This window comes from Mesoplodon bidens (genome assembly GCF_964165515.1).
Source record: "Mesoplodon bidens genome assembly, chromosome: 17".
In the NCBI taxonomy this organism is placed as follows: domain Eukaryota; kingdom Metazoa; phylum Chordata; class Mammalia; order Artiodactyla; family Ziphiidae; genus Mesoplodon; species Mesoplodon bidens.
In genome coordinates, this window is record NC_138174.1 from 5,243,855 (window position 1) to 5,257,206 (window position 13,352).

The 13,352-nt window shown below is 48.7% G+C and overlaps 2 protein-coding genes across 2 annotated transcripts in view; both read left to right on the forward strand.

Annotated features, from left to right (window-relative positions):
* Positions 1-4,251: 4,251 nt before the first annotated feature.
* On the forward strand, positions 4,252-5,859 carry POLR1D (RNA polymerase I and III subunit D). The gene is made up of 2 exons (XM_081214410.1): positions 4,252-4,381; positions 5,283-5,859. Exons 1-2 carry the CDS (start codon positions 4,356-4,358, stop codon positions 5,656-5,658), a joined length of 402 nt encoding a protein of 133 aa, XP_081070536.1. The 5' UTR covers positions 4,252-4,355; the 3' UTR covers positions 5,659-5,859.
* LOC308604849 (protein POLR1D-like) overlaps positions 4,252-13,352 on the forward strand; it is a 42,796-nt gene continuing 33,695 nt past the window's right edge. The window contains exon 1 of the mRNA XM_081214409.1: positions 4,252-4,381. Within this exon, the coding sequence (XP_081070535.1) occupies positions 4,356-4,381 (26 nt within the window). The 5' untranslated portion in view covers positions 4,252-4,355. The remainder of the gene's footprint in view (positions 4,382-13,352) is intronic.

Consider the following 13,352-nt stretch of genomic DNA (forward strand, 5'->3'; position numbering starts at 1 on the left):
ACCAACACTCCTGGCACTGCCACATGTAAACCTCTTCTCTGTCCCCCTTCCCCCAAATCTTCCAGAAAGCTGACCACACCCACAAAGGCTTTAAGTGAACTCTTGTTTTTCTTTTCCATTCTTTCCTAGCTCCTGCCAGACACATCTATCCAACAACTGCATCACAGACTTCTCCATCACCCACGAGCACCTCAATGGGTTGGTCCAAAACTATCTTCCTTTCTCTATTCCTACCACCAATTGTTTTTAACTGTTCCTTCTCGTAACTTCTAGCATTCCGCTGGCTCGCTGATGTTATCACCACGACAGGAACAACTAATATTTATTAAGCACGTGTAATGTGCTAGGTACTCGCCAAGGGCATTACACGTGTAATTTCATTCGATCCTCAACCCTACAAGTACTTCGTTTTCTAAATGTTAGGGAACCAAAGTTCAGTAAGGATAGTAATTCTAAGGGTACGTGATGGAGTTCAACCCCTGTTCTGACTCCACAGCCAACTTAACCAGTATACTCCAGTGCCCTCAAGTCAAAAAACCGAGGAATCACCCCTCTCTCATTAATCATATGCAGTCACTTACCTAGTCCAACCAATCACACCTCCCAAGGGCCGCACCATCTCTACTTCCACTGCCTCCACGCAGAATAACAACGAGCATCTACCAAGTCCTTCCTATGTGCCAAGCACTATTCCAAGTAGCATACATGTTTTTCAAGTTGTATCCCACAAACCCTATGAAATGAAGAACCTAAGGGAGAAAGAGGTTACAAAATGAGCGACAGAGCCAGATTCAAACCCAGATAACGTGAATCGAAAGGTGCTGACCACTTAAACCCTACAGTATAACAGCTCCTGCTCTATCTCCCTACTTCCCATCTGGACCCTCACCATCCTCCAGACTGTCGCAGTTACCCTGCTGGAATGCACATGTTATCGTGACATTCTCCTACTTAAAATTAGCAGCTCTGTATCACGGACTGGATAAAGTCCAAATTTCTTAACGCGGCATACAAAATCCTTCATGTTTCTGTTCAAGTCCGTTCAATAAATATTTGAGTGCCCACTGTAAGCAAGGCAAAGTGCTAAGTGCTCGGAAATGAATAATACACCAGGCCCTGGCCACGACTCCAACCCCAGACACTGTGTGCTTCAGCCAGAGGAACCATATGCAGCTCTCATACAGCAACACCGTACACGCTAGCCCCTTTGCCTAGAATGAAAATCTCTCAGCAATGTGAAACGCCTGTGTGAGGCCTTCCTTAACAAGCTCCAGGCAGAAATGCTCCCACTTTTAAGTTCCCACAGCACCTGTTCAAATTGCTTTCAGGTAGCTGGTAGAAGAGAGGTATGGATCAGCTTCCAAACAACACCATGAGCCAGTTCAGGGCAAGAGCTGACCTCTGCCATCCATGCCCGGCACACAGAAGACCCCCATTTGCTAGATGAATAAATAATGGAAAATGTATAACCTGATGAGAAAAAAAGAGGAACAAGTTACAGAATTATGACTGCTAACACACAGCTGGGACAAATTAAAAGCAGTGTTACTCTGCTTTGGTTCCGAGTTGGCCTACATTTTACCCCTATGGGAAAACTCACGTGTGGGACTTGGACAAGCTAAAAAGGCAAAACTTTTGTTATTCGTGGCTCAAGAAAGCTCTGACAGGCCAAAGAGGATACAAGATCAAAGTCCATTTTCTAAAGGGGTGTGGAGATGGGAATCAAATCTACCCAAGGAAATAAAATTGACCTACTGAGACCAACTTCATCAGTGCTGCGTCACAGCACAAACAAGAAAAAAAGTAAATAAATAAAACTCAAAATCTGTCCTGGGACGAAGGCCAATCGACAGATAAGTACCACTGCTGCAAGAATGTGAAATTCTTAAAGTGAAGAGTTCCAGTCAACCGGAGCTCACAACTGTTTCCTCCTCCTGAACCGCCGCTGCTTTTCATTCAATTTCGTTTCTGTGATTTAAAAAGAAAACAGCTACACAGTTAAGGCCACGCATGAGTGTACTGTAGCTCCTGGCAGACACGAACGTCCTAATTCATAACCTTAAATGTACACAGAAACATCAGAAGAAACACTACATCTAGGTGGAAAGTCCTTCGTCTAAAACAGGGCATGAAGCTCTGAAAAGCGAGTGATGTCTTTCCTGAATGGGGCTCTGGGTGCGACTGCTTCCAAATCAAGATCCGAATTTTGAAATTCCTCCCTCGAAGACGTCAAATCTCTCTCCCACCCTCTCCAGTCTAAAGGGAAGGGTGAGAATTCACAGGCAACAGGCTGGGACCGAGGGTATGATCTCTCCCCACTCCTTTGCAGGGAACAAGACCAAGGTAAGGCAGCTGGCGGCACTCTCATTGACGGCAGCATACAAGCAGAGAGCAGAAAACTCATCCCCACCTCTCCCCTCCCTAAAATTGGAGCAAGCGACGCAAAGACCAGCGAGACGGTGGCCGGAACCACCAAACGGTAACAGCGACGGGCACCCGATGCCGGCAGCCCGCGCCCTCCTCCCCGGACCAGCGCGGCGGCCCCACACCGGTCCGCGTCCCCGCAGCTCGGCCGGGCGAGGAGAGCGTGGAAGACGCCGCGGCGCCGCTCCGGCCGCCTCCAGGGCGCCGGGCGCCCCACACCCCACGCCGCCCGCACCTGAGGCGCGGTCGGACCCGCGAGCCGGCGCAGAGCGAGGCGGGCAGGGCAAAGTTACTCACCGGGGGAGCGCGCCTGCCCGGGCACGCCCGGCTCCCGGCGCCGCAGCCCAGCGTCGGCTCCGCTTCCGCGGCCCGCTGAAGGAACGCGGGGCCGGCCGGCCTCCGCTCCGCCGGGAATCGCCGCCGCCGCCGCGGATTTCCTGGCAAGATGCAAACTCTGGCCAAGACTTCACTTCTCAACCGCCCCTGCTGCCTTTCCGCGGGCGAACGCCAGGGCCGAGCCGCGCAACCCGACACGCACCCGAGCCAATCGGCGACAGCACCGGGCGGGAGGGGGCGGGTCAGGGGGCGGCTCCGCCTATCCGAGAGCTCAGGGGGCGGGCCAGGCCGGGGCCATCACTAGGAGTTAGAGTGAGCCTGCACCGCCCCTCGCCGCCTGCCCTCCCCCACCCCTCGGCTGTCCACGCAGCCCGCCTGATTTGCCCGCGCTCAGGAAGTGCCTCTTGCGCTCACCGCCGACGGCGGGAGGAGAGGGGAACAGCTGGGGGAGGTGGTGAACATCTAGGGGATCGGGGGTGGGGTAAGGAGAAGAGGTGGCGCAGGAAAACAGAACTGGGGGCGTGTCGGGCGGGAGGACAGCGGGGGTCGGAGGTAGGGACCGGGGCTGGCCGGGGTGATGGGGGCGAGGGGAGCAGGACCGCCAGGAGGGGAGAGGGTTATTGGCGAAGAAGAACACCTGAGAGGACGGAGAGCGGAGAGGTACGAAGGGAGAAGGAGGGCGGAGAGCGAGTCTGGGTGGTGAAAAGTTGCCTAGGCGGGGGCAGGGGCACCTGGGAACAAAGGTGAGCGGGAGGTTCCGCAGGTGAGGAGGCTTAAGAGGCCAAAAGGGTAAAGGGAAAAGGACGTCCAAAGCGAGGCAGGACATACTCCAGAGGTAGAAAGAGATCCTAGAAGAGAAAAGATGGGGAGTGGGGACAGTTTCCTTCCAAACTCTCACTCCTCCCCTCCCCCCAAAGATAAAAAAACAAACGCTTGTCCTTTGACCCAGTTGAGCTGTGCAGTTGCAAGATCCCAGATGTGACAAACACCGTGTTACACCCATGCTATTGTGGTGAAATTCTGCAAAGTGTGTTGCTCAACTATAGTGTAAGTCTGTCGTGCCATGAACGCCCCTGTCCCCGGGAGGTGTGGTCCTTCCTGGGATTAATCCCGTCACGCACCGGGCCAGCAGCAAGTCAGAAAGAGGCCCGATCCTGGCTCCGAGAAGGAAGGTGATCTGGGGGCGGCAGGTAAGGCCCCGCCCCCTTCGCCATCACCTGGAGGGAAGGTGCCAAGGGCTGAGCTCCGGCGCCCACTGGCCGGCCTCGGCCTCGGGGCGGGGCAGGAGCCCGACCGCACCAGTCTCCCGGCTAGCTCTGCGGGCCAACTCGCTCGGGAACGCAGGTGAACCGCTCAGTCCTGGCCGCCGCCCTCCACGCGCCGGGGGCGGGGCCCGTGGGCGAGGCTCCGCGGCGGAGCCTCCACGCCCCGCCCAGTGGCCGGGCCCTGCCGCGCCGCTGCGGCTCCTCCTCCCTCCTTCCGTCCGCGCTCCTCCCGTCAGTCCTTCCTTCCTGTGGCGCCTGCTCGTTTCGAGGTATGGGGCAGCGCCTCCGGCCCGCCAGTACCACCTGAGGATCCCGGAAGTCGCCCCCGCCATGGAAGACGACCAGGAGCTGGAGAGGTAACGGCCGAGGAGGGGGGCGGGAGGAGCTGGCCGCGCCCTGCACCGGGAGCTCGCGGCCGACCGGGGCCTTAGCCTCCGCGGCCCGGCCTGGCAGCGAGGGCCTGGCTGGGAGGACAGTCGAGGAGGGAGCAGTGGGCGCCAGGGTGGGGAGAGGGGCCCCGATCGGGAAGGGAGAGGGGGACACCTGGGTTGCTTGCGTGGAGACACTCAGTACCCTCGATATCAAGGAGGGAACACGAGTTGTGAGACCAGAGTTAAGCCCCCTAACTGCCCACCCCCATTTGGAACAGGAAGAGTAAATAAAGCTAACGTGCACCAGGCCACGGTTCCCCGAGCGATGGCGGTGGTGTGTTGGTCGGGCCCAAGTCCCTCCTCTGTGCCGAGCGCTAACTGATCCACTCTGTGCGCTGAGTGCTTTCTCCTTCCTGCTTGGTGCTCTTCTCAGACTTTCCATTCTAGTTTCCTTACCTCCTGCAAACGGAAGCCCTAGTTGGCCCTGCACGTTGATGATCTTTAGTTTCTATTTTTATGATAATCTGCGTTTTTCTACTCCTTTCAACTTCCTTTTCATCCTTTAGCAGGGCCCACCCTGTTCTAATCCTATTCCTTTCTTGTGAGCCTACCAAAAGAAAATTTTAGCAAACTTTGTTGTTTTAAGGACACTCCCCTTGTGGCCATGTGGACGGCCAAATGGAAGAGGGAGAAATTGGAGGCAATAAATTATTGATTGGTAGAGTACGTGGAGGCAGGAAAATAATAAGGGCTAGTGCTAATCGTTCTGTGTAATTGCAGTGCATTAGAGTAATAACGTGTTGCAATTGTGATATAGTAGATGAAAAAAGCTAGTTACAAAACCGTATTCAGTGTAATCTCATTTTTATAAAAAATATGTGTGTAGAAAAATATCTGGATTGAAGACCCCAATGGCTGAAGGCGAGAGGAAGACAGCCCTGGAAATGGTCCAGGCAGCTGGGACAGATAGACACTGTGTGACATTTGTATTGCACGAGGAGGACCATACCCTAGGAAATTCTCTTCGTTACATGATCATGAAGAACCCGGAAGTGGAATTTTGTGGTTACACTACAACCCATCCTTCAGAGAGCAAAATTAATTTGCGCATACAGACTCGAGGTGCCCTTCCAGCTGTTGAGCCCTTTCAGAGAGGCCTGACTGAGCTCATGAATGTCTGCCAGCATGTGCTTGACAAGTTTGAGGCCAGCATAAAGGAATATAAGGATCAAAAAGCCAGCAGAAATGAAGCCACATTCTAGTCCCTTATGCACTATACAGGGAGGACTGATCACTAGGATATTCTATTCGTGCTTTTGCAAAACCCAGAAGTAAACGTTTGTGATTACAACGTGATCTGTCCTGCAGAAAGGCCTGCTTCTAGCTCTTAACCCATTTCAGCTGTTGGAGTCCCTGCAAGAAACTGTATTCTTCTAATAAATTCCCTCTTTTATTTAAACTGATTTGAGTGGTTCTCGTTCCTTTGTCCTCGAGGTTGACTATTTTAGGTTTTTGTGGGGTTTTTTTTTCTTTTAATTGAACCAACATTGAAAGTGAGGAAACTATGAGATAATCAGAGGCCTAGACAAGGACTTTGATCAAGGGAATTGAAAGGAATGTGTATGCACACCTGTGATTGGGGGCGAGGGAGAGATGCAATAGAGCATGAGCCCGGATAGGCTGTGGATAGTCTTAGACAAGAAAGGTGGGAGTGAAGGGAGGACTTGGCCTCTTCCTAAATGTTTTTAGTAATTCATGAGACAACTGCATCCTTTGCTATGATTGGTAGATTGGGCAAGGGTGGGAAATAATTTGAAAGAATTGTGAGAATTCTGGTTTCACGTGAGAATGTTAGGTGGTATCAGGCTCCATCTTTATGGTAGCATTTATAGGATAGATACCAGTTCGGTGCTCTAATTTCAGGATGCTAATATATTAAAGAAGGAGAAAACTGGGATGACCAGATATTTTCAGTCCTTGGGTAGGTATCTCAGTATAGCCCAGGGTTACATTAAAAGGAACAGTATTGGGCTTCCCTGGTGGCGCAGTGGTTGAGAGTCCGCCTGCCGATGCAGGGGATACGGGTTCGCGCCCCGGTCTGGGAAGATCCCACACGCCGCGGAGCGGCTGGCCCGTGAGCCATGGCCGCTGAGCCTGTGCGTCCGGAGCCTGTGCTCCGCAACGGGAGAGGCCACAACAGTGAGAGGCCCGCATACCGCAAAAAAAAAAAAAGGAACAGTATTTGAGAGAAAGTAAGGACAGGGAAGAGGAAACTTGCATGTGGGGAAAATGATTTTTTTGGAAAACCTAAAATATTCATAAATCACACTTAACAGCTGCCCTATTTACCTCTTCAGCCTTGTGTCTCGTACCTGTCCTACGCCAACTTGACTCTTAATTACCTTAAATATCTGTCAACCTTTGAACCTGAGCACCCCACCCGCCAGTACTCTGAGAGGGGAATCTGCTTTAGGTATGGAAGCAGAGAGGACCTTCCACAGATTACAGGAAGAGAAGGAGCTGGCTGTGCAAAAAGAAAAAGCATTCTGGGGGAATAGCACTTGCAAAAGTCCTGAAGCAGAACACCGGTGGTTTGAGGAAATAAAGGTCTTGAAAGAAGATGTGCGTACCTGTAGCAGGGCCAGCAAGGAGGAGAAGGGCCTACGACAGACTCCACGGGAAGAGCTCTGGGGTGGGAAGGACTTTGGGAAGTACAATGGGAAGACATCTGAGTAACGGATCACAGCGTGTTGGAATGGATTGTAGAGAGGCCAGGGTAGAAGCAGATAAACTGTAAGAGCTGAAGTGGCCTGGAAGGGCCATAAGCTAGTGATGGAGAAAAGATTGTGGATTTGAGATACGTTTGAGAGCCAAACTGGCACAGAATTGGTAGACCTCAGGAATTGGGTGTGGAAGGTGAGGAAAGAGAAGGGTGACTCCTATCGAGGTATGGGGCGAAATTACTGACGCGGGAAGCTTGGTGGGGAGGGCGGGGATGGATTGGGAGGTAGAGAAGGTGACTGAAATCAAAAGTTCCCTGTTGAATGAGGTAATCTGTAGACAGGAGTTGGAGGCCATGAAAGAGATTTAAGTAGAGATAAACTTTGTGAGTTCTTGCCATAAAGATGAGGTAAATCCATAGAAACTGGAGTGTGATTAAGAAGAGGGCTTGGGACTTTTCCCTGGTGGTCCAGTAGTTAAGACTCTGCACTTCCACTGCAGGGGACGAGGGTTGGATCCCTGATCGGGGTACTAAGATCCCACATGCCGTGTGGCAAGGCCGAAGAATTAAAAAAATTTTTTTTAATAAAGAAGAGGGCCCAAGCCAAGCCTTGGATAAGCTCAGTATTTAAAGGTTGGGCAAAAGAGCAACCAATGACGTGGTGGGAAAGTCTGTAGACAGTTGAGTTGTGGAAGCCAAGACTTTCAAAGAGGGGAGAATGATGAATGAGTCACATGAGGACAGAAAAATATGGGTTGGAATTAACGGGGAGGTTGATGGGCAGCTGGCAGCCTTAGTTTAGGGCCTAAAAAGGCTAAGCATTAACACTCGTACAAGAAGAATGGCTTAGTTTGGGTTTTCCAATAATGAAAATATACTGTAGGACGTCGGAGACTAAATTAAGTGGGAGCAGGAATGGATGGGGAAAGATCAAAGTTATGGGGCAGGGACAGGGAGTATTTTCCCAGGGTAATAGTAAGAGAAAGCCAATGTCAGTGTGAGGACATTAGCACTTGAAGATGTAAGGAAGTCCTAAAGGCATAGTGGTAAACAATCAAACACTTGTTTGCCTCTTCTACAATTCTGCCTATGAGTAGTTCAGTGGTGACAGTAAACAGGATTATTTAAATGAAGTTTAATGCCTATGAACCAAGACCCCTCAGGAGATGAAAGCCAAGTTTTGTTTTTTTTTTAAATTTTTATTTATTTATTATTTTGTTTGGCTGTGTTGGGTCTTCGTTTCTGTGCGAGGGCTTTCTCCAGTTGCGGCGGGTGGGGGTCACCCTTCATCGCGGTGCGCGGGCCTCTCACTGTCGCGGCCTCTCTTGTTGCGGAGCACAGGCTCCAGACGCGCAGGCTCAGTAGTTGTGGCTCACGGGTCTAGTTGCTTCGCAGCATGTGGGATCCTCCCAGACCAGGGTTCGAACCCGTGTCCCCTGCATTGGCAGGCAGATTCTCAACCATTGCGCCACCAGGGAAGCCCCAAGTTTAATTAGTGGACATAGCAGTGTGGAATGGTGATAGTAGGCTGAAGTTATCAATAACAGTACACCCACTGGTGGAGATGCACCCACTGGTGGCCACCTGCCACATGTCATGGCTTCATTGCTCCTAAAAAGGATTTATTGTCACTGATGATGTGGCATGCAGTCTTGAATCCGTTTAGGGTAGCCGTAAACTCAGGAACACACAAAACACCTTGACAAGGCAGACGTGTGAAAGGAAAAAACAGGGCAGGGCAGGCAGGATAACCATGAGTCACTGAGGTGTGGGAGGAATCTTTGCAAAAGGTCTGTAGGAACCTAAGGGAAGGCAGAATTGGTCGATGAAAAAGTGAGGGAGACATAGGAATCATACATTTATTTATATAAACTGAAAACAACTTGATCAGTATCTGATTTGCTAACAGCATTTCACTCTAAATAAAATATCAATGGTTCAAGCTCAGCAATTCTGTCCAGCTATAAAGTACTGCGCCTTTTAAAGAGCCAGTTATTAAATAAAATGATTATATGTCAAAGGCTTTTAATATATAATCATTTGAGCACTTGCCTAGCACTTTCCATTTTCAAAGCACTTTACAAACTATTTATAAATTGCATATAGCTGCGACATCTAAGTGTTCTAATTAGTTGTTATAATGCATAGGGGTCTACAAAATCTCTGTGGAGAAGAAAAGGTCTCTACGTAGAAAGTGGTCCTATCAGTGTCATTCTGAACCGAAGAGTGTCTTGCATTTCCGGAAATACGAAAGCACACCAAATTCTAGGGCCCACCATTCCCCACCCTTCTTGTTTCCTTTAAACATGTTATTAAGATTATAGGTAGGGCTTCCCTGGTGGCGCAGTGGTTGAGAGTCTGCCTGCCGATGCAGGGGACACGGGTTCGATCCCTGGTCTGGGAAGATCCCACATGCCGCGGAGCAACTAGGCCTGTGAGCCACAACTACTGAGCCTGCGCGTCTGGAGCCTGTGCTCCTCAACAAAAGAGGCCGCAATAGTGAGAGGCCCGTGCACCGCGATGAAGAGTGGCCCCCACTTGCCACAACTAGAGAAAGCCCTCACACAGAAACAAAGACCCAACACAGCCAAAAATAAATAAATAAACAAATAAAAAGCCAAGCATTTGAAGCCCTTTAAAAAAAAAAAAAAAAAAAAAAGACTATAGGTAGACAAAGGTCATCTTTTCCGGTTAGGAAAATTCAGAGTCAGAGACAGTCTATGTACTATCCTTCAAACTGGGCTTCTAGGAAATTTGCCCAGATCCACCGGTCTGCTTTCAAGTACTTATTAAGACCCCGAATCCAGCCGTTTTGTGCTCAGATTCTTAACATTGTTTTTTCTTTTGCCATTTGAAAATTTATAAACTACAGTTACTGTGTGGTATTATTTTTTCATAATGAAATTCCTTCCAAATCTAGATTTTTGGATCTCTATACAGCAAATATGTACCTAGTAGTGGTAACAGTCCTGAGAAATGGTGGACATAAGAGAATATGAGTCTGTCCTAAAAAGCCGTCTGCTTTTGGAGAGGGCAGACAAGAGCTGCACACATGAAAAAGGTATCAGATTGCATTTACGACCAAGTGCCCTGATGTGCAATGTAGGGTATTATCTGCTGAACACAGAATGGAATTGGCGAGGGACACTCTTGTAGCAAAGACTGTTTCATGCGCACCCACTCTGCCAACCACTGTCCTGGGCGCTGGACAGAGAAAACCATCGGGCAGGCTGCCTTCCAGTAATTCATGGAGTACTGAAGTAGGCAAACTTATAAGAGAGATAGTGTTCCAGGATAAATGGTTTCCTTTTTCCCAGTGTAAAGAAGCCATTCGAGACTCTCGAGCTAGGGAATGCCAGAAAGGTTTCGCCTTTTTCTCCTACACCTGTGCAGAATGAATGAGTGGAATGAAACGTCGGAAGATAGCTGGGAGTTAGGGGGCGTTGGTAACAGTCCAGGTGTAATGTAAGGGGGCACAGTTATAGGCGTGGAGGTAGAAGGATGGATACTAGAAACCTGCTGTAAAAAAATAACTTGGAGGCAGATTCTCTGTAGGGGTACAGGTGAGAGAGGTGGAGCAGGACCCCACATCCATGCCTTTCACAGCCCTTTGTTTTCCTACCACTCCCTTGCAACCAAAACCAGTAAGGCAGAATTTACCATCTCCTCTCCTAAACCTGTCCTTGATAATAGGAGTCCACCCTTACCACCTTCCCCTACCTGGTGAGAATTCACATCTTTAACAAGGTCGAGACTCCAAGACTACAGATGTGGAAATTGGGGGTGGGGAGAGGAGATGGGGCAGTGAGCTGACCGGCCCTTGCTGCCCTCTGCCTGCACCAAGTGGCTCTCCTCAAAGGGAGCATCGAATTCATTCATTTGTTTGTTCGGCAAAGTCACTGAGCACACGCTAGATGCAGGCGCGGTTTAGGTACTAGGGGGACAGCAGGGAACAAGTTGCCCCACGTGCAGTCTATTTTCTGACAGCAGAAGTAGAAAACAAACAAGTGTATAAATATATAATGTAATTAAGGTAGTGATGTAAACAGGAAGTAAAAGAAACATGGGGTTGGAGAAGGCACGGAGAGTTTGATGAGGGCTTTTCTGAGGAGGTGACATGTGAGCAGAGAAGAGAGAGACCAAGGAAAAATGAGAACATGCTAAGAATTTTCTAGAAGATAAACTTAGATTACTGAGCAATGAAAAAAGCAAAATGATGAACCTTTTTAAAGGAATAAACTTTCAGCCTTGTGTGTGTGTGTAGTTTTTATTAGTGCCTAAATTCCTATCATGTGTCTTTAATCTGTATATGTACTTACCTAATAATTATAATAAAGAATTTTGAGTTATTGTGCGGGCCAGTAGGATATTGTAGGAGTTTGGGATTGGCTAATAGATGTATGTGTATTAGGAGAGTTGATCTTACTTTTGTTTTTGGTATTTTTGAAAGAAGCCTGTCTTTCTTAGAAGCAGAAGTGGTTGTCCCTGGGATCCTGCACATCTTTTCAGGCTAAATAACTGATAACTGCAAGGCAGTATCATGTAGGAGTTAAGAGCTTGCACTGTCGGAATCACACCGCCTGAGTCTTGGTCTTGGCGCTAGACGTTTTAGCTCTGTGACCTTGGACAAGCTGTTTGACCTCTCTGTGCCTGAGATTCTTCATCTGTAAGAGTGGGATAACAATAATACTTACCATATAGGGATGTTATAACTCTTAATTTAGACAGTATAGTCAAAGTGCTTAGGACAGTATCAGGCCCATATAGCATGCTCTCAATCAAGGTTAGCTATTAATGTTATTACTATAATATCCTTAATTGTGTCGAACAAGCTGGTTTCATTCATATTTCTTCTAGGTGAAAACTTGAAAACAAAAACCTTAGTGCCCTCTGTTATTTTGTTTGTTTCCTCTGGCTAAATGCAGCACTATAATATAAATTTATGGACCCCTGTATGGAAGGTTATCAGTCTGCTAAAGCCATTGCTTTTTTTTTTTTTTTTTTTTTTTTTTGCAGTACGCGGGCCTCTCACTGCTGTGGCCTCTCCCGCTGCGGAGCACAGGCTCCGGACGCGCAGGCTCACGGGCCCAGCCGCTCCGCGGCATGTAGGATCTTCCTGGACCGGGGCACGAACCCGCGTCCCCTGCATCGGCAGGCAGACTTTCAACCGCTGCGCCACCAGGGAAGCCCCAAGCCACTGCTTTTTAAAAAAGATAGTTTAAAATAGCATTCCTAATGTAACTGAATATAGATAAAAATCAAAGATAAATGGATTGTGTTTCTCCTCTTTTCACAAAGAGATTATGGTTCTGATGGAATATTCATAGTCTTCCTCAAGCTTCAAGACAAAGGTTAAGCAGGGAGGAAAAGCAAGTTCTATAGCACATGGATACCTGGTTGGGTACCAGGTATCTGAATATTGATAGGAGGTCAGGGCTCAAGCTATGTCAGCTAAGCATAAAACTGCATAAAATAGAATATATTGGTACTTTACCTACTGATTCTCAGTAACTTCCAGGTTTGTTATGTAAGGCTCTTAATAAATGTCAAAAAGAAAAGCTACCTGTGTGCTTTTCTAAGGTTACCATGCTGACTTCAGTCAGACCTCAGAGCAATTGTAGATAACGCCTCAAGCCAATTCTCTCAAAAGGGCTCCTAGAGAAAATCAAGCTGCCCAGAGCATCTAATCAGACAGGGGCTGGACCAGTTGGCTTAACAACACTTTGGGGTTTGGAGGGGTTTTTTATTTGGTTTTTGGTTTTTCTTTTTTAAGGGTGAAAGAGGCTTTCTTTCTAGGGGCCTCTTTCGACAGCACTGTGTAGAGGCGAAGTGTAAGGACTCTGAAGGCAGAGGACCTGGTTTGAATCTCCACTTTACTGCTTCCTAACTTGCAAATGTGAGAGAGCCACTCAGCCTTTCTGAGCCTCAGTTTCCTTATCTATAAAACTGAGCTGATAATAATACCTACTTGATAGGGTTACTGTGAAGAATAAACGCAATAAAGCACTTAGCACGATTCCTAGCGCACTTAAGTACTCAAACATTAGCTCTTGTCGTTGTCATGTTGGCGCTTGTTTAAGGCAGTTAGTGGTGGCTAGAACAGCAGCCTTCCAGGACTGGGTGCTTCTCTATCCGTGGGGGTCTCTGCCTGTCTCTTTCCGCATCGCACTGGCCTTCGCACTTCTTTCAGACTTGCCCAGCTTGTTCTCATTTCAGGGCCTTGGCACTTGCCCT